Below are 19,086 nucleotides of genomic sequence, written 5' to 3' on the forward strand. Positions count from 1 at the left end.
AGGTGGGAGGGCCTTTTTTTTTTTTTTTTTTTTTTTCCTTCTGATCTGTTGTGCAACCTCTGAAGCATATAAGCCTTCTCTTGCTGATGTAACCAGCATATCCTTTCTTGTTTCCCATAAGCAAGGCTTTCCCAGGAGGGACCAGCCTTGGAGTTCAGGATGTGTCCAAGCTAAACAACCCTTCCTTCTCCCCACTGCTTTTATTTTACTTATACAGAAAAAAATACTACAACTTCTTGAGCTTTAAGTGTAGGAAGAGGCAGAGAGGAGAGGGCAATTAAATCTGGCTCTTGTAGTTCCAGTTTCTTAAAAGGATGACCATCTCACTTCCTAAGAAATCCACTACTTCTGCAGTGGTGGATATTGTTGGTCCCACTGGTTATCACCCTCTCAGTCCTGGGAGGAAAGAAGTGCACATGGTGCGAAAAGGGCGATTGGTGGGATACATCTACTTTCCCACAAAACTCAAGTAAGCAGCAACGGATGTCTCTGTGGACAGTTCTCTCCTTGCTCTCTTAGTTAGCCTGGTGATCACCTTGGCTTTCTGCAGCATCACAGAAAATCTTTAGCTTTCCAACAAACACTGTCATACCAGCAGCTACAAGGGAAATAAATTATTAGGACTAACTTGTGTTAGTCTAACCAGTTGTGCTCAGTCTCTGGAAGAGGCATGCAGTAATTCCTCTTACTTGCTGTAGTTCCCTGGAAAGGGGCCAGGAAGGTTTACAGCTGTGAGGGCACCTGGGCAAAAGGCAGGGGTACAGGCTACAGAACTTTGGGACTGTAGGGTGTCCAAGTTCTTCACATGCAACATCAAGGCAAGAGCATTAAACTTTTTTTTTAAATGAGTGAAGGGATTCAAACTTGGTCTCCATCAGTTACAGCAACAGAGAGGGAAGCAGCCCCTTGACAAAAGAGCTCTGCTGCTGTGACTAAGTGTATTGATATTAATGGCTATACCCATATTGATATTTTTCCTACTGTGTAGATTCTGATGCATGGACAGGGAGGACAGTTTCTTCCCTTTGCTCTTCACATGTCCTCCCTTTCAGGTGTTCCCATCCTGAGCGACAGAGGCAACTTACCTGATTGAACCAGAATGCCTTAAAACTTTTAGATTACAAAAAGATGCCATAATTAATTTTCCTTAATGTACCAGCTTGTACCATATTTTTCCTTACTGTGGCCTGTCCCAGATTTCTCCCTGTGGGAGGGGGAAGTCCTACCTTTCTTCAGGGTAAATGGTTCCTGCAGACAAATCCAAATTTCTCTTCCTATTTGTAGTTGTGAGGTATCTTGATACTGGTTTGACTGAAACATGATAACCAGCACGTGTAATTGTTATTTTAGTCACATTGATATCTCTGAAAAAAACTTGTGCCAGCAAACAAGGTGCATGTACCTGGCCTTTGTTTTCATAAGCACAGCTGTTTTTCTTCCTGTGGTTGTTCTTACAGATTCATTAAGAGGTTTTCTCTGCTGGCTTTGTGGGGCTGTGAGGAGGGGTAAGCATGTTATGCCTGAAGGAAGGAAGCTTGAGGCTCTTAAGTGGTAGCAGTTGCTTCACTGTGTTGAGCAAGATGGTAACCATCACAGATGGGCTTGGTTTTTACCTCATTAGATGCTCTTTGAGCTAGCATCACTTCAAAGACATTCATGTCTTGTTCTTAAAAGCTATGTGTATTGTTCTAAATCTGTTGGTTTCGGTGCCTTTGGGGACTATTGGATGTCTTCCAGTGTGGATGTCCATCCTTTTGGAAACTTGGCATGTGTAAGTACTGGCATGGTGTGCGTGAACTTGATTTTTCAGGACACTTTCTGCAGAAGTATTTGCTTGCATGTCTCCTTCCCTGCATGTTTTTGTCTCAACAGATGGGAACTGCTCAAAACAACAGTGACATCAAAAAACTCCATGCAGTGGAGCTAGACCTGTGTAACAAGGACATGATGGCAGACACATCTGATCATAGCATTATTTCTGTTGGAGAAGAGGAAGGAGCGGGCAATTTCCAACGTTTTCTTCCAACACGAGAGTCCATCCGATCCCCTCGGGGCTCTGTTGTGAGTTTCCATAACATCCAGTACTCCGTTAAGCTGTCCAGTGGATTCCTATGTAAACGGAAAACTGTGGAAAAGAAGATCCTTCATAATGTTTAGTAAGTTCTTGCTTAATAAAATACCGGAGGGTAGGAATTAATCTGCTGCTGTGAATAGGTGACTTCAGTGTCACATTCCAGATCCAGCTGTGGTGGTAAAGAAATGACTACCCTCCTGCCAGTCTGCAGTTCATGTGAGAAGTTTCCAATTTGTTTTTAGACAAAACAGCCGGGATATAGGTGGAACAGTTTGTTACTGATCTGAGCAAATTAGGACCAAACTTATGTGAACTCTTCTGCCAGATGATATGAGGGTCCCCTTAGCTATAGTTCAAGCTGCAGTCAGAGGAAATAAGCAGCAGAGAGCAGTTGTTTCTTCTTTTCAAGACCCAGCTTAGTAGAGAAGACACTTAATTTGTCTTTTGTAGAGTGCTTTTTATATCCAGCTCTGGTTCTGTTCTGACAGTCTGGGACAAGAAAGGAAAAATGCTTAGTGATTTCAGATTTAAGGAGAAGTTTTTAATAATCTCTTAAGTTTTCCTTTCAACAGCACTTTTTTTCACACCTTATCTGTACCACAAGCTACATGTGAACAGTCCTCCATTTGGAAATAACTTTTTCCTTCTTCCAGTGGCATTATGAAGCCAGGCTTGAATGCTATCCTGGGGCCAACCGGAAGCGGTAAATCTTCGTGAGTACTTTTCTTCTGCTCCTTCAAATGGACAGTCAGCTGTTCAAAGAGGGTTTGGGGTTCTGAGGGTTAGGGGAGATGTGAGGGGTCTGCAGGCTCAGACCTTTGCATGCCTGTGAGAAATCTGGTTATGCAGCTTGACCTTGTGCCCCTCTATTGGAGTTCTTGCCCAGCAGTGGTGTCACACCCCTCATCTGCTCCAATTGGTGGTTCATATTACTGCAGTCGCCTTTGGTGGTGGCCTGAGTTATAATACCAGGCTGAACTGGGGTGACTGGAGCTCAGGTGTAGGCTCTGTCCTAGACCTGTAATGGAGTGGGGAGGGGGTGCAAACTCCCTTGTGAAGTCATTGCAGCAAGACTTCCTTCAAGATGCTAGGCTAAACCCCTCTCTGACAACTGACAGGAATATGATGTAATGTCAGACTGTAGGGTGCTCTGGATCCTCACCCCAGCTTGGCTGTGGCCTGATGGTGAGGGTATACATGTGCTTGAGTTCTTTGGATGAAAGCACAGAGAAATACCATGCAGACTATCTCCAGCCAGTGCCGATGCTGTTTTCTCTCCTGTATAACTATGGTAAGAGATCTCTGCCGTTGAGGATGTCAGAGACTGGCAAATATGGCCAGGGTTCACGCAGGTGTGTCTTTGTGGTGACCCTTGATCTTCGTCTCTAAGGAGACTGATGGCTAATCAGGATGTTTTTAAGAGCAGCACTTCATCAGGGTGGTGTTTACTTAGCTAGCAGATAGGCTGGCCTCTGCATTGGAAGTAAGGGCAATTACTTTTTAGATCTTAACTCTAGCCTTGTTTATACACATTTGGATTAATTTCCTTGAGATCAAAGTAGTTAATTCTGTGCTCCCCTGGCTGGAGAGTGGACTGCAGCTACTCAGCAGGGTGCTTTTGTCTCTGTGCATTTGAGGTTAGCTGTTAATACGGAGGCTGAGTTTATGTCTGTAGGAGGTTGACTGCCATGAGCTGTGAGGTTTGTTTACTGCTATGCTGCTGTGGCACACCTTGTGCTGGAAAATTCTGTTTCTGCACCAGGCTTTCTGTACAAAGAGCTAAAGCCCCTTTCTGTGCCCTTTGGTTTGCAGCATGCCGTGATCAGGCTATAACTACAGTCCTGACTGGTGGTACTTATCTAGCCAAAGGTAAAAACAGCTGTTATGACAAAACCTAATGCCTGGTGTTTGTCTGAAGTCTCCTAGATGTGCTGGCTGCCAGAAAGGACCCAGCAGGCCTGTCTGGAGAAGTGCTTATAGATGGCATCCCTCAACCTCCAAATTTCAAGTGCATCTCAGGATATGTTGTGCAGGTGAGTAACTGCCTTCAGTGGAGGTCTGGGAGCCCTTGGGAGGGACGACTGCATAAGATAAGCAAAATATGAACTACTAGTTTAGGTAATTTTCAATGATTCCTACAGAATCTAATTTGATAACTCAGATGTTACAGTATTTAGTATTTTTCTGGGATATGGAAGATCAAACTGTTACTCCTATCAAGTCAAGCACAGAGGTGTTTGTCTTCCCAAAGCTACATAGATGCCCAAACCACTAAGCTACTATGGCTTGTTCTTTGGGCTCTGCCCTGAAGTACTAGCGATGGTTAAAAAACCAAACCAAAACAAGTTAGGAAAAAACCCAGAATCTCCTTTTGTAAAACTCAGAAGCAGTTCTAGCAGTTCTAGTACCTTTAAGTTATCAGACAATAATTCTAGGAAGTAAATAAATCCCTGCTCTTCTTCCTCTGATTCTGGCTGGCTGGGACAGAGCTTCATTCCACTTGGAGACAGGAAAAGCCAGCTGAATCTGCGGAAGTGGGTGGAGGCCTCGACCAATAATAGACCTTTGAAGCCCTGGGGGCGCTGAGGAGAAGGGGATTCTTGGCAGCCATATGAGCAGCCAAATCTGGAAACCATTCAGGCTTCTGACTTTAGGCAGATGTGAAATAGGCAGCTTTTCTGAAAGCTGCCAGCTGGGGGGCTCTGGAAGGATGCAGATGACAAGACTGATGCTGAGTCTTGATCCTGCAGGTCAAAGATCCCAAATCCTCAGTGTTTCATGAATGGCCAGGAAGTTTCTTGCAAGTGGTCCCAGTTGTCTCTCAAATGTCCAAAGCAACCAAACTTAACCTAAAAATGATAAGGTCCAGAGTTGGGTCACGAAGATGATCAGGGAGCTGGAGCACCTTCCTTATGAGGACAGGCTGTTCAGCCTGGAGAAGAGAAGGCTCTGGGAACACCTTATAGTGGCCTTCCATACTGGAAGGGGGCTACAGGAAAGATGGGGAGGGACTCTTCCCAGGGCTTGTAGTGATAGTATGAGGGGTGACAATTTTAAACTGAAAGAGGGTAGATTTAGATGAGATACAGGGAAGAAATTCTTTACTGTAGCATGGTGAGACACTGGAACAGGTTGCCCAGAGCAGTTGTGACTGCCCCCTCCCTGTCAGTGTTCAAGGGCCAGGTTGGACAGGGCTTTGAGCAACCTGTTCTAGTGGAAGGTGTCCCTGCCCAGGGCAGGGGGGTTGGAGCTAGATGGTCTTTAAGGTCCCTCCCGACCCAAACCATTCTATGATTCTATGATAGGCAACTGGGGGACCCCTCTGACCCCTGTGCAGTACTCCCTAGATCAATAAAGATGGCCCAAAGACTACAAACAAAACTTAAGGCCTAAACACATACATACTTAGAGGGTCAATTTTATTCAGATGAACATACAGACATGCTAAGTCATGTGTTATAAAACTGCTGGTGGTCTCTCTACTCATGCCTTGCAAATCAAGGTGTCATGCCACAGTTTATTATGTTTGGTATTAAGGTAGCTTAAATTCACAGTTTAGTTTCCAATGTGGTGACCCAACAGTTGTATTGGTGCATCTGAGGATGGGGAATGGGAGGCTAGGCTGAGAGACTCAGGGTGTATGGGGAGGGAAGTGATGGTAGGAAATTCCTAAACCAGCTTTGGTAGCAAGGCCAGTTTATCATAATGCTACACCCTGAGTAATCCGTGACATACTTCTAGCACAGCAGCCTGTTCAGTCTTCCTCTTTTAACTCCAGTGCCAAACATGGTTGGCTGGCACCCTTTGTGCTGCTGATCAACTACATCATATGTGGAAGGAGTCCCAAAGCAGGCAAGAATCTGCTGCCCTGCAGCTTAGGGTCTGTGTCTTCCAAAAGGGCACTAGATTTGAAAGGTGCCTAGTTAACAGGCATGTTTCTGAGCAGCTGCCCAGTGTTGCAGACCTTCTCCCATCATATGGCAGGATGCAGAATTTGCTTGAACATTAAAGTAGGGGTGATGGAGAGGCATGAAACTGATGTCAACTCTGTTTGCCTCATGGTTGTTACGGGTTGGTGTAGGCTGCCCATATGTTTGTCAAATTGATAGATTTGATTCTTACTAAAAATGCATGAGTGTTGAAGCTTTTCTAAAGGAGTAGTCCTTAGTATAAGGTCTTGTGCCCAAGAGTTATAGATAGTTGAGACATGGAAAAAATCTGGAGCATCTTGGTGCAATATTCTTGTTTCTCTGAGGAGCTGCTACCAGCAAGGAGTTGGGGAGAGCTCCTTGTTGGCATATGAACTTGGCAGGTGCTCTGGACCACAGAGAGATATGGCTTGTAACTAGGAACAGAGCTGACTTGGGTGACTCCCTGAGTGTCTCTACCTTGAACACTGAGCACTAGCAATGTCCCTTGGCTTCACCTGCTCTCCTCCCTTTGGGTGGTAAGGAAAATGAACATGCAGTACAAAATGGTACTGTCTGCCCTTGAACTCCTGAGCCTAAAAGCAGGTTGAGGTGATGCTTGATGTAAGGTGGAAGTCTTCAGAGTTGCATTCTCCCCTTAACTGATACTGAGTGACCTTGAATTTTGTGTTGTGTAAGATTTGAAGCAGTGGTTGCCCAGTTTCCACTGTGGTCCACATGCAGCTCATCCAGCAACCTACAGGGACTCTGGTGCCCAGTCAGGTAGCTGAGAAGGAAGCTTTCCAACCATCCATTTGTACTGTTTTCAGGATGATGTTGTCATGGGCACAATGACAGTGAGGGAGAACCTGCACTTCTCTGCTGCTCTGCGACTCCCCAGCTCCATCAGTGTTGAAGAGAAGGAAAAGCGAGTCACCCAGATCATCAGTGAGCTGGGATTAAGCAAAGTGGCTGATGCTAAGGTGAGCAGTGAGAATATCTTTCTCAGAAACCATACTACCTTTGGAAACCGAACTACTTAACTCTGGACAGTATGGCATACGTGGTATGGCATACGCAGTATGGCAGCTACACCAAGCTAAGCAGGAACCTGACTAAACTATACTGCACACAAGAAATCAGTCTCAAGCTCAGGAGATAGACTGGAAAGAGGTATGTGCATTTGCTACTAAAAGGGGAAGATTCTGGACCATGTTCAGCATGTTGTTTAACTTCAGAGGGGAAAAAGTCACCTACTCATTGCACCTTGGAAAGCTGCTCAGTCACTTCCTGACTTTGTGGGACAAGACAGGGAAATTGTTTTTACAGTGCTGAAAGCTGTGAGGGATGGAAAGGTGGGCTGTGATGGGGAAATTTTGTGCAGAGCTTGTTCAGAAGCATTTTTACTCTTACTTTATTTACCCACCTCTTACTTGAGCAGCAGGTGAGCTACCAACAAAGGGCATCCCTGAACACTAGTGCCACCTCTGACTGCTATGGCCTTGTTCTGGCTCTTCTTTGTCAATGACATCCTTATTCCCTGAAGTCATAAGGTGCCTGGTACCTCTGAAAATCAGGCTCTGCTTACTGATACACAGTCCCTCAGTCTGAGTCAGACTCATAATCTGCTGCTGGAGTTCACTAATGGGACTTTGAAAATGAAAAGGGCTGCTGGGTATGGAGAGTCCTGAACTCCAGAGCATGCACTGACTAGGTCTTGTTGTAAATATCTGATTTCTTCTGCTTGTAGGTAGGAACCGAATTGATCCGGGGAGTGTCTGGAGGGGAACGGAAGAGAACCAACATTGGGATGGAGCTCATCACAGAGCCACCAGTCCTTTTTCTGGATGAGCCAACAACCGGCCTTGATGCCAGCACAGCCAATGCAGTCCTCATCCTCTTGAAGAAGTAAGCGTCAGTTCTTCAGGGGTCTGCTGCAATTTTGATGTCAGCTCATTAGTAAAATAGCAATGCTGTTATGACTGAGCAGCTACAGTGCTCTTTTTTTTTTTAAAAAAAAAAGCTAGACAAATAGACTCAGAATTAGTAGTAAATTATTTATTTGGGCCTTATCCAAAGCCTTTTGAAGTTGATGGGAATCTTTCCACAGCAAGAATTGGATTGGAGCCCAAAAAGCAGATGTAGCTTGGACAGCTTCCCTTTGCCACAGAGAGGGTTGGAATGGGAGGTCAGGTCTTGTAATCATTTCTTGGTCTTCCAGCTGAGTCAATTACAAAGTCTCTTCCTTCACTCTGGCAACAGCCTCGAACTCAGATCAGACTTCACCTGCAGATTTACCTTCAGTGTTTACCCTCAGTGTTTACCTTAATCTCCTATGTTTTGGACATGAACTCTCTTCTGGTACAAAGAAAACCAAACAAGGCTTATTTAATGAGAACAAGTTCCTAAGCCTCCTCCTAGGTTTGTAGCATTGGGGGGATGTTTTGCTCTGCTGTTTATGGATAGAGGTCTTTGATGGGCAAGGATACTTGTTGGGCATAAGTGTTAAAGCACTTGAAAGAGTGCCTGACAAACCTGAAGGAAAACTATTTTTGACTTTTCTAGAGTAAATCTTCAGCAGAAGAGCTAAGAGAAATCTCAGCTGGCCAAACTTCCACAGCCTGCTGTGTAAAGCCTGGTAATGCCACTGAGTGCAGTAGGACCATTCCAGTTAGTCAACTTGAAACCTGGTGTAGGAAACATGTAAGGAGGGTTTATACACAGCTGTGGCCTCAACCTTTGCTAGCTACAGACATCATACTTTGTCTACTCAGACTGCAATGATGATCTCTTGTAATAACGGGTGCTGTCTTGAAGGCAGTATCTGACACAGTGACAGAGAAGGGGGAACTACTGCTTTTCTGGGTCAAGACCCTGAGAAGGTGACAAGTATTTGTCTTGGTTTTGGATACTTATTTTTTGCTTGAGTTAACATGACCTTTCTGAAATGCAAAGTGTGGTGTATTTGAGAGATGTTTTGGTTTTATTTCAGACTCTCAAGAAGAGGACGAACTATCATATTTTCCATCCATCAACCCCGCTATTCCATATTCAAGCTGTTTGACAGTCTGACATTGCTAGCTTTGGGAAAGGTACTGTACCATGGTCCTGCGAAGCAGGCCCTGGAGTACTTCAGTTCTATCGGTAAGTCTTTGGTGCCAGGAGTAAAGGCAACTGGATAATGAGTTTAATCTGTGGGTAGATTCTTACTAGGATAGTAGAAGCTGTACACATACAGGCTGAACAATGTTATGTTACAACAGGAAAAAAAAAAAAAAATTTCAGACAACACAGAACATGGATTTCTCCTGCCATTGTTTTGCTTTGCATCAGGACAAAACCCCCGAATCATTTGGGCATTTAGAAGCATGATGCACAACAGACAAGATGATACTTGTAGTTCTACTGGGCTTAGGTGGTAGACCCAGTGGCTTTTGAACCACAGCCTGCAGATTGGCAGCAATCTGTAGGGGCCAATCCAAGAGTCTTCTCTAGTCTGAATGCAGTGGGCAACTGAAAGAACAAAATCATGGTGTGTCTTAAAATGGGTTAATAATTGCACTCTTGGGTGGCTGCCCTCTCTCCACTCAAGTAATCAGGGTGAGGGCTTCTGACTATGATGAATAGAGAATGTGGAGTGAATTTCCAGTCTAGTCTAGATGTAGCCATGGACAATTGGATTGTAAGCTTTGCTTGGCTTTTAAGGGAGATGCTTTAACTAATCTCGCTACTTCTACTCCCCCTCTTACTATGCCACCTCACTTCCTTTCTCACAGGAATGTTATAGAATAAACATTGCTTTTTTTTACTTCTTTCCTTCTCATCCTGTTGCTAGAACCATATTATAAGAAGCTACTCGTGAACAGCCCCTCCTTTTCCTTGTGACCAAGGAAGCACAAGCAAGAGTTGAGCTGTTGAGCTTTTAGAGCAAGCATCTGAGGCTGTAGAGTGGACATCCAGCAACCTCTACTGAGGAACTGTGTGTCTTTCAGAGTGGGATGAGGTTGAACAGCACTGGGAAGGAGGCAAGAGCTGTCCATGCTGAGCTGTGTGGAAGCAAGTTATGGATTTCTCCTCACCTGAAATCAGCGGAGAATAAGCATCTTTGAAGCTCAGTATAGATACCTCAGATTCAACATATCCTAAATCCTGTCCATTCTACTGCTGTAAACTAATGGTCATTGAAACTAAGGAAGTTTTCTTGTAACAGGGTTGTGGAAGAGTAATATAGTATTAGACCTGACCTTCCAAGCTGTGCTCTGTGCAATGCAAGCATGTAGGATGTGTTTTTTGTTTTTTTTTTAAGGATATGAATGTGAACCCTTCAACAATCCAGCTGACTTCTTCCTTGATATCATAAATGGTGATTCAACTGCTGTGGCAGCAAGCAAGGAAGATCATGGACCTGTGGACACAGGAAAAGGTAAGTTGTGAAGGAGATACCCACTGTTGGCTGGTGTAGAAGGGAAGTTGTATGTGGTGGTGTCAAACTTTCATTTTCTGGGTTTCCTTCAGTCTAAGGCACTGCATTATCTTTTATTTTTCTTACTAATAGACATACTTTGCTTTGAGCTTTTTTAAAGACCTCAGAAAAAAATTTAAAGGGATTTTTTTCTTCCTTCAGTATATAGGAGAGCAGTGATAAATATCAGTAATTTACAAAACCTGTGTGGGAAAGACTGGAAAACTAGAACTGTGTAATCTCAAGAGACAGCTGACAGAAGACAGAAGTTTTCAGTCACATAAGAGGCTGCTGCAGAGAAGACAGTAGACAGGCTAAGGAGTAATGGATTTACAGGGCAGTGAGAAAGACTGGAACTGGATTAGAAACAAACTCTAACAATGTAGTGAGTGAAATTTTGGGAAATACTTGTTTGGGGATGCTGTAGCATATCCATGACTGAAGGGTTATAAGGGAAGAGATTTTGTAATGCTGCTTTTTGAGGATGGGGAAATGGACCAGAGCAAACATTGATTTCCCCCAAGTTCAGTGAAATAAAGGTTTTTCTGGTGCCTCATTCTAAGAATATGGCATTTTTGTGCCACAAAGAACAGGCAGATTAGCTGGGTTTGATTAAAACTGAAGGGAAACCATGTCACTCAAGCTAGCTTCTTAAGCTCAGAGCTAAGGCTTGAACAATTCTAATTCTCTGGGCATTCCTGCTTTTTTTATTCTGCCTCCAGAGTGGCTGAGCATGTTGATGGGCCATGTTTGAAGGTAGATTTTGTGGGGAATCACAAGCCATATCTTGTCTTTCTCACTCAGAGGTGAGCAGTGCAAATGGAGTGGCAGAAGATAACATGGACAGCAATGTGGTAGATCTGCTACACCAGAAATATCTCAACTCCAGCCTGTATCAGAGCACAAAGGAAGCACTGGGGAAAGTGGAACTTGGACAGGGAAGCAAGCAGAGAGTATCCAAGCAGGAGCATGAGATTACCTATGCAAATGGATTCTTCACCCAGTTGTATTGGGTGTCCAAGCGTTCCCTGAAAAACCTCATCAGGAACCCACAGGCCTCTGTTGCACAAGTAGGTTAACAATTGCTAAAAATCTCAGACTCCCTCTGCTCTCAGTCGCGCAATCTACAGTTTGTAGGACAGACTTTTGTTTTTAAAGGCAGCCTGTGGCACTGCCACTTGAGTGAGATATCCAGCTACCTTTAGTTGCATTTGAAAAAAATCTCCATTTTAGTTTAGCACAAGGACTACTGCACCAAAGATGGGGAGTGGGGGGATTTAATTCACATGAGGAGCTTCTAGGGTGATGTTAATTTTGTCCCTCACTTGAAATTTCAACCTGGGTTATTCTTTGAGTGTGCTTCTACTAACCTTTCCCATCCAAAGAAGATCAGAGGAAGGAGAAGAGTGAAGAGGATAAAGCCAGAAAATTTGCTCTAAGGCTTTTAATTGTGTGTGTCATAGGCATACATTGACTCACAACAGCAAAGTTTCAGGCAGGTGTGAATTTTAAACCCTGCATATGCATTAATAATAAGTTTGTTCCTATTTACTTATCTGAAGGACTCCCTTTTCCCTTTCTTCTTTCCAATTCTAGATTGCAGTGACCATAATTCTAGCCTTGGTTGTGGGTGCTATCTTTTTTGGTGTAAAATTGGATCGAAGTGGCGTTCAGAATCGGTAAGTTGGAAAGCCACAGCTTTGCTTGTTTTTCTATCTGTAGCAGCCAGGTTTCAGCCACATGGAAGGCCTTGGGATCCACTGGGACCACAAAGGAGGGTTGGGTTTGGCAAGCCTCAGTGTGCTGCAGCATGGTATTGCCAGAGGTCCTAAAGGAACTGCAGCTCTGTCAGGCTCACACATACATATAAAGGAGATGTGAAAGGGAAGATAAAGGAATAAACCTGGGTTTACAGCTAAGATCTACAGTAGCACAATTAAATATTTCCATTCTGTGGACAGAGACAGAAAACCACTGGCTTGATGGTATGATGATGTCTGAGGCTGCCACTGTTGATCTAGGCTGTTTTCTTACTTTTCAACTGTTCTGTTTTGCATTTTAGGGTTGGATCTTTGTTTTTTGTCACCACAAACCAGTGTTTTTCCAGTGTCTCTGCAATTGAGCTGTTCATCAGAGACAAGAAACTATTTGTGTAAGTAGTGAGGCACTTTGATTTTCTCATACCCTGGAGTAAGGCAGGGGGAGTATCTTACAGGCTAAACAAAGTAATTTCCATCAAAGACTTGATTGTTCCCTTGCAACATCAAATTGTAGTAGTAATGCTAAATTGGTCTGTAGAGCAGGGAGCTGAAATACTAAGTGATGGGTGAAGGAGGGAGAAATAAAATGTTTATAATTGCTTGCTGTGTCAGAGTTTATTGAGAAGTACTTTTCCTATCCACTTTTGGTAACAGCTGTTTTTCAAGTCTGCATGTGAATCCTGTAGACTGTGAACCCTGCCTGCCCTCTTGCTGACAGGGTTGAAATGTTGTCTTGCAATAGTCCTATGGTGGTAAGACTGGAAGGATGGAGGGATAGTTCTTGGAAAAGCTCTTTGCAAGGGATGCTCAGATGAAGAGGGCTGCCGGCTGGCTTACAAGTGCTCCCTAATAATGAAGCTTATCTCTCTGTCTATATATATATGTGTGTGTATATGTGTTTGTATGTGTGTATAAATATGTGAATGCATGTATATATTACATACACACATGTATATATACATATGTATTGAAAATGTTATTTGGAATAGCCTCTAGCTCATGGGATGAAAGGGCAGGACACAGATCTTACGCAATTGGAGATTTGTGCCTGGAATGCACATGTCTACCCACAGGTTGCTCAGAGCAGCTTAATATTGCCTGTAACAGCTGCTCAGGGGTTATCTCCCCCACACTGACATTTCTTACCAGTCTGCCATGCTTACCAGCTTAGTTTACCAGCTGTGTCAATGGGGATTTTGGGACCTCACCAATTAAAGCATCTTTTCATGAGCTCTATTAAGTAGCAACACAATCATAATGACATTTAATTGCCCTGTGAACTGGAGGTGAGTTTATGTCCCATAGTTGTTTTCCCATTGTTGGGTATCATTCCTTCTTTCCTGGAAGCAGCTGTGTAAGTTGGCTGTGGATTAAGTGTTTCTCCAGTTAATATCAGTCTAATACTTTCCCATGCTCTTGAGTTAAGGATCATTCACTTTGAAAAGAGATTTAGGAGCTTTTTGCCAATATGTTACTTAGCAGTCATATAGCCTTTCATTCACTTTCTTCACAGGGCTCTTGGTATGACTGCAGGGCCTCTGAGATGGATCAGCCCTTACTTTACAGAGTGGGAAGTGAGCACAGAGAAAATAAGCAACTTGCATATAGAGGAATCAGTGGTAGAGAAAACAGAAACCAAATGAGGATAAACCAGACACACATGCTGCACCTACTCCTAGATAACCTCTAAACCTGTACAACTCCCCTCCTTCTTGTCCTCACAGCCATCAATACACCAGTGGATATTACCGTGTGTCTGCCTACTTCTTGGCCTTGATGATAGGAGATCTGCTGCCCATGAGAACTGCTCCAGCCATCATATTCTCATGTATCAGTTACTGGATGATTGGTAAAGAACTGATGCTTTTGTTGAACCTGTCATCTTCAACACATTTGATTTTTGGCTTAGCCAGAGTTTAATTCCTATATGAAACTAGTTGAACCTTCAACTGATTTAAGTGCTTGGCATCATAACTTCAGAGAACTCTGGGGCAGGGGCACAGAAACAGCAGTCTTAAGACAGGGACATGATTGACCACATCGTTCAGTAATGCTCTTTGGGCCTTTGGAGCATGCATAGGTCCTGCTAACTCCAAACTTGCTCTTTCTTCCTTTTTTCTCTGTCTTGTATAGGACATCAAGAGTACCTCCCTGGGATTCACAATGTGGTTGTTTACTGGACTCTTTCTGTTTTTTACAGGATACCAAGCTGTTGCAGGCCGGTTCTTCTTCTTCATGTTGACTCTGATACTGGTGTCCTACACTGCCACAGCCATGTCTCTGGCTATCAGTGCTGGGATGGATGTGGTAGCTGTGGCAAATCTGCTCATCACTATTTGTTTTGTCCTGATGCTTGTAAGTGTATAAGGGTGTGTGTGCTCCTTTGGTGGAGGTGAGGAAGCAGATGAGAGAGGCTGAGAGGACTGGGTCGAGCCAGTCCTAAGCAGGTTGAGAATCAGTCCAGTAGCATGTCAGACCCGTGCCTGTTGTTATACAGATGAACTTCTGCGAACTTGTAATCTAGGGATCAAATAATTGCTCAGGTGCAATTCTTGCTCTGAGCAATCATTGCTCAGGTGCCACCATATCTTTGCAAACAGTGCTTTTGCAATAAGTTAAGTGATAGTGTGTCACTTCAAATGGTTGCTGTGGGCAAAAAGTGTGCATGTGTAGTGAAGGGCAGCTGATGTACATTGAGTTAAGTCACAGTATATAAGGAATGGTACATGCACATTCTGAAAGACAGCAGAGTAAGTACAAAAACACTTGTGATGAAGCACAGCCTGAAGGGTCATGTTTAGCTATGAAGTACAATTGTGCTAAGAAGTAAATGAGCAAACCTTGTTCCAGGCAGGAGAAAGCACAGATAAAAGATGTAGATAAAAGGAGAAAGCTTGAAACGTAACAGCTCTTAAGGCTCCCCATAGTTTCCTTTCTGTTTCTCCACTTCCTCATCTCCCAGTCATCCTTCCTTAGCCTCTGGCTAGCTCTACCATATGACACAGTCCTCCAGAGTAAGAAGTTGGTAGCGTGCATGCTTCTTAGCTTATACGTGGATGTAGAAAACCTTTCTGACCTCTTTGCAAGCAGTTCAGCTGGAGTACTTGGGTGTGCTGTTGGGTCAGCTGGCTGGGACTGCTGCAAGGTTTGAACTTCATGCCTGTAGGCACAGGCATAACAGCAGCAGGAGGTCCAGTGCACCTCTGCTAGGCAAGTGCACTATCTGCAGGAATGGCTTGTTTACAGTAAACAGAGTTTGTGACTCATTAGTCTCTTCTGTTCTATTTCAGATCTTTTCAGGCCTCTTAGTAAACCTCCCTTCTGTAATGGGCTGGCTGAATTGGCTCAAGTACTTCAGCATCCCCCGATACGGCCTCACTGTGAGTATAAACTAGCATCAGTCTCTTGTGAGCAATGTAGCCACACTGCTGCTTCCTGGAGACATTTTGAGTATAAATGAAGTTCTCTTAAAAGTCAGATTTGGTTTCTTTCCTTGTATGAACATGTTAAAAGAAGAACAAACCATCCAACCCCAAAAAGGATGCAGAAGTTAATCTCTGTGTGAGAGGTGGAAGTCTCAGAGACTGAACAAATAAATCCTTTGTGCCACAAAATTAGTGCTACTTGGACAGCAGCAGAGTGAACTGTCCAGTGGGGCACTAATTCCTAGCCTGAATAGCTGACCCCTATGGTTTATAATAAAGTCAAATATTGAATGGCCTCTGCAGAGACTGCTGTTTGGGTGGCCAGTCTGAGGTTAATGATTGTCCAGTTGGTTAAAGGATTTGCCATAATACCTGAGTGTCTCAGTCTTCAGTGTGGCTTCCTCTGAAGTGAAATATGACTTACTGCCATTTCTGAAGAATAAGGAGCTGGAGTATCAGAAAGCTAAGTGTGCAGCTGCTTGAAACAGTAACTAGACATAGCAGGTCACCCACTGGTCACAGGTGGGAGTTGTGCTTCCATCTCCTATCTTCACCCTGGCTAAGCCTATTTGGGAGGAATAGTTTCCTACCTTTCAGTAAAAATGAGTGAAATGAATGCTGGAGCTGGTGCAGGGTAATGTGGGCAGGACCATGTTGACTGGCAGTGGAAGAGAAAGGTAGGCTGAGGGAGGGCAGGGAGATGTGTGAGACCTTCCCTGTTTGGGTATCATTGAGATATTTTATGAGTGTTGCTGAATGTGGAAGTGTCCCCTGAGACTGCAGTCCAGGATGCCAGAGCAAGGGAAACCTTCCCCTCTTGTCTTGGCTGACTGTGCCATCTGCTTCAGTGTGCTGGTGCTGGGGTGTCTGCATACAGCCCCAAGTTTTTCTGGGTCGGTAGATTGACTGCAATGGAAGTGGATGAACAGGAGCTTGTAGCTGGCAAGACAGAAACCCATGGCTAAATCACTGAAATGTAACTTTGAAGTCAAAGACTCAGACACCAAACCATCCTGCATGTAGAACTTGAAGCAGTTCCTCAGAAGGGCAGTAATTAAAAGCTCCAGAATAAAAAGGAAGATAGAGTTCCAAGAGTGGTGATGTGTCTTCTAATAATCATGTTCCTTTGAGGTGTTTCAGTGTTAGCACCCCAAATCACCAACTCTGTAAAAATCTGATGTCTGCCTCTTTCACTAGGCTCTTCAAGTGAATGAGTTCAGAGATCTCTACTTCTGTGGTGAGAAGAATCCAAACGTTACAGTGTCTGTGGGAGATGCAGGCAGTTGTCCCCCTGATACTTCAGGAGAACTGTAAGTCTCTTAACTCATGGTGGTTCTTGGGCCTGAATTATGATGGTTTGCTTAAAGAGAAGTCTGACGGTTTCAAATTTTTATATTGTTCAGAGAATAACCATTCATAGGCCAGTCTCAATAATATGTCCCAAAATAGTGTATTTTAGGGTTATATAGTAAAACTTCACAGTTACCCAAGAGTGAAATAGGGATAAAACTTTAGTCCCCAAAATACACAGATGAGCTAAATTAAGTCTTGTTTTTTTATAACCCAGCTTATAATTTTTTTTAAACAAGCCCAGGGTCATTTAGCAATAGAATTGCAATGTGTGGACAGCTACAGAGTTGTTGGGAAGCAGTAGACCTGTGATCAGAAACATGCCTGCCTCTCAGAGCTTGTTTGTAAATACTAACCTCCCTGCAGATACAGCAGAGAGCCAAGGTATCTCCCAGTGCTACTGCCCCATTTAAAATAGTCTTGACTATTGATACCTTAAGTTGTAGCAGTACAAGTATTTCCTGACACATGCTAGAGGGCTTGCAAACTGGGGTTATTGCGGGGAACAGTGCTAGAGCACTGTTTCCACAGCTTTAGGACCCTAAACCGCTGCTGTGGACCTCCAGTGATTCCTGTGTGAAAAACTAATGCTTTTGTACTTATCATGGTTTAATGCAGTTCTGAGGTTTACCATAAATTGCCAGCTATCTATAAACAACAATTAGGATACTACTGAAAATTGATGAGAACCAGAGATCTACATTTGTCCCTTAAGATTTTTTTTTTTTAGTGATAGGTTATGAAGTTACTCCAGTTGTCACCTGCTTTGCAGAGTTGAGGGTGGAATAATCTTTGTGGAACAGGAATAGAATTAATGACCTGAAGACTTGTACTGCATAGTGATACCAACTTCTGCCCCACGCTTTTCTGCAGGTGTTCTGGTGAAGCATACCTGTGCAGCCAAGGAATCGCACCTACCAACTGGGCAATGTGGGAAAACCTAGTGGCTCTTTTCTGCATGACTGTTATCTTCCTTATCATTGCCTATGCAAAACTCCGTTTTATGAGAAAGTTCACATAGACTCCTGTGTTGCCTTGCTCTGCAGCTTCTCCAGTCTTAAAACTGCAAAGCTTGTTGGGGCCTGCTGGAGATTGCCAAAAGATTTCAACTGACATTATTGGACATCAGATGGGAACCTTGTTCCCGTGTTTCTGGACCATGATCTCCATGATTGTATGATTTGGGTTTTTAAGAATTGCATTAATGTACATTGCATAAGTGATTTTTTTTTTTGTGAGAGAATACAGTTCTCATAATTCCTTAGGTCCATATCAAACTATATATTGTAAAGCATTATTCTTCTGTACCCAATTACACAGGAAATGTTCAAAGGGAAACATTTTCCTTTGAACGTGTGAGCTTCTCCATCACAAATGGTATAAGGTTATGATCGCATTTATGCATTGATATGTTGTCACTTGTTGGTGCCTGTCACACCTGGGGAGAGCCAGAGACCATTCACAGCATATTGGAGATGCATTTGAGTTTGAAGTCAGTATGGGGAATGTATTCCTTACCAAGCAAGAACAGTTAAATTTCTAGTAGCTTCTCAATGGAAGCTACTTGCAGAAACAACTTTTGCTTGATTAAAAACTAGACAGCAGTGGTGTAAGACATCTCATCTAAGAAGAGTGATAAATATATACTGTTGAACTGTAAAAAAAACCAAAACAAAACACCAAAAGACCACTAAACTAACAGAAAAAAAATACATTTACTACTTAAGAGGATGGGAGGAAATGACTTTTCTTTTTTGAACAGAAATTTGTATATTTAGCAATGGCAGATCTTTTTAACAGACTTAATGATTAGCTGTGCCATCTATATATACTGCTACTTATGTTATGGACTCAAAAAACCCACGTAGACACTGCTGTGGTAACTGCAGCCGTGCTTACCGCAGTCACCACAGGACAGGGTAGCGTGCTAGCAGCCTCACCACATCATTAGCAAAAGCAGAGCTGCTTTTGAGTTAAGACCCTCAAAAGCAAGTGCACCAGCTAAGCCAAAGGAGAACATCCTCAACACAAGGCTGGAGTTTGCTGGCCGGCCGGCGGCTGCCCTGGAGCCTGGCAGCTGCACCCCGCCAGGGGCTTATCCTCGTGT

The 19,086-nt window shown here is 43.6% G+C and overlaps 1 protein-coding gene across 3 annotated transcripts; it reads left to right on the top strand.

The window, feature by feature from the left end:
* Window positions 1–1,484: 1,484 nt before the first annotated feature.
* LOC113481779 (ATP-binding cassette sub-family G member 2-like) lies at window positions 1,485–19,030 on the top strand. 3 transcript variants are annotated; one of them, XM_026851664.1, is made up of 16 exons: window positions 1,485–1,505; window positions 1,873–2,156; window positions 2,728–2,787; window positions 3,993–4,107; window positions 6,813–6,965; window positions 7,733–7,890; window positions 8,975–9,126; window positions 10,289–10,405; window positions 11,249–11,514; window positions 12,041–12,123; window positions 12,507–12,596; window positions 13,929–14,053; window positions 14,405–14,559; window positions 15,495–15,584; window positions 16,827–16,939; window positions 17,853–18,000. In XM_026851664.1, the coding sequence occupies exons 2-16, from the start codon at window positions 1,873–1,875 to the stop codon at window positions 17,998–18,000; spliced, it is 2,109 nt and encodes a 702-aa protein (XP_026707465.1). In that variant the 5' UTR covers window positions 1,485–1,505. The 3 variants fall into 3 exon arrangements, with proteins under 3 accessions (XP_026707465.1, XP_026707464.1, XP_026707467.1); XM_026851663.1 differs by lacking the exon at window positions 1,485–1,505 and adding an exon at window positions 1,565–1,771 and having other exon boundaries at window positions 17,853–19,030; XM_026851666.1 differs by lacking the exon at window positions 1,485–1,505 and having other exon boundaries at window positions 2,079–2,156; window positions 2,647–2,787; window positions 17,853–19,030.
* The last annotated feature ends 56 nt before the right edge of the window (window positions 19,031–19,086 follow it).

This window comes from Athene cunicularia, assembly GCF_003259725.1.
Source record: "Athene cunicularia isolate RWA chromosome 6 unlocalized genomic scaffold, athCun1 chr6_part1, whole genome shotgun sequence".
Lineage (NCBI taxonomy): Eukaryota > Metazoa > Chordata > Aves > Strigiformes > Strigidae > Athene > Athene cunicularia.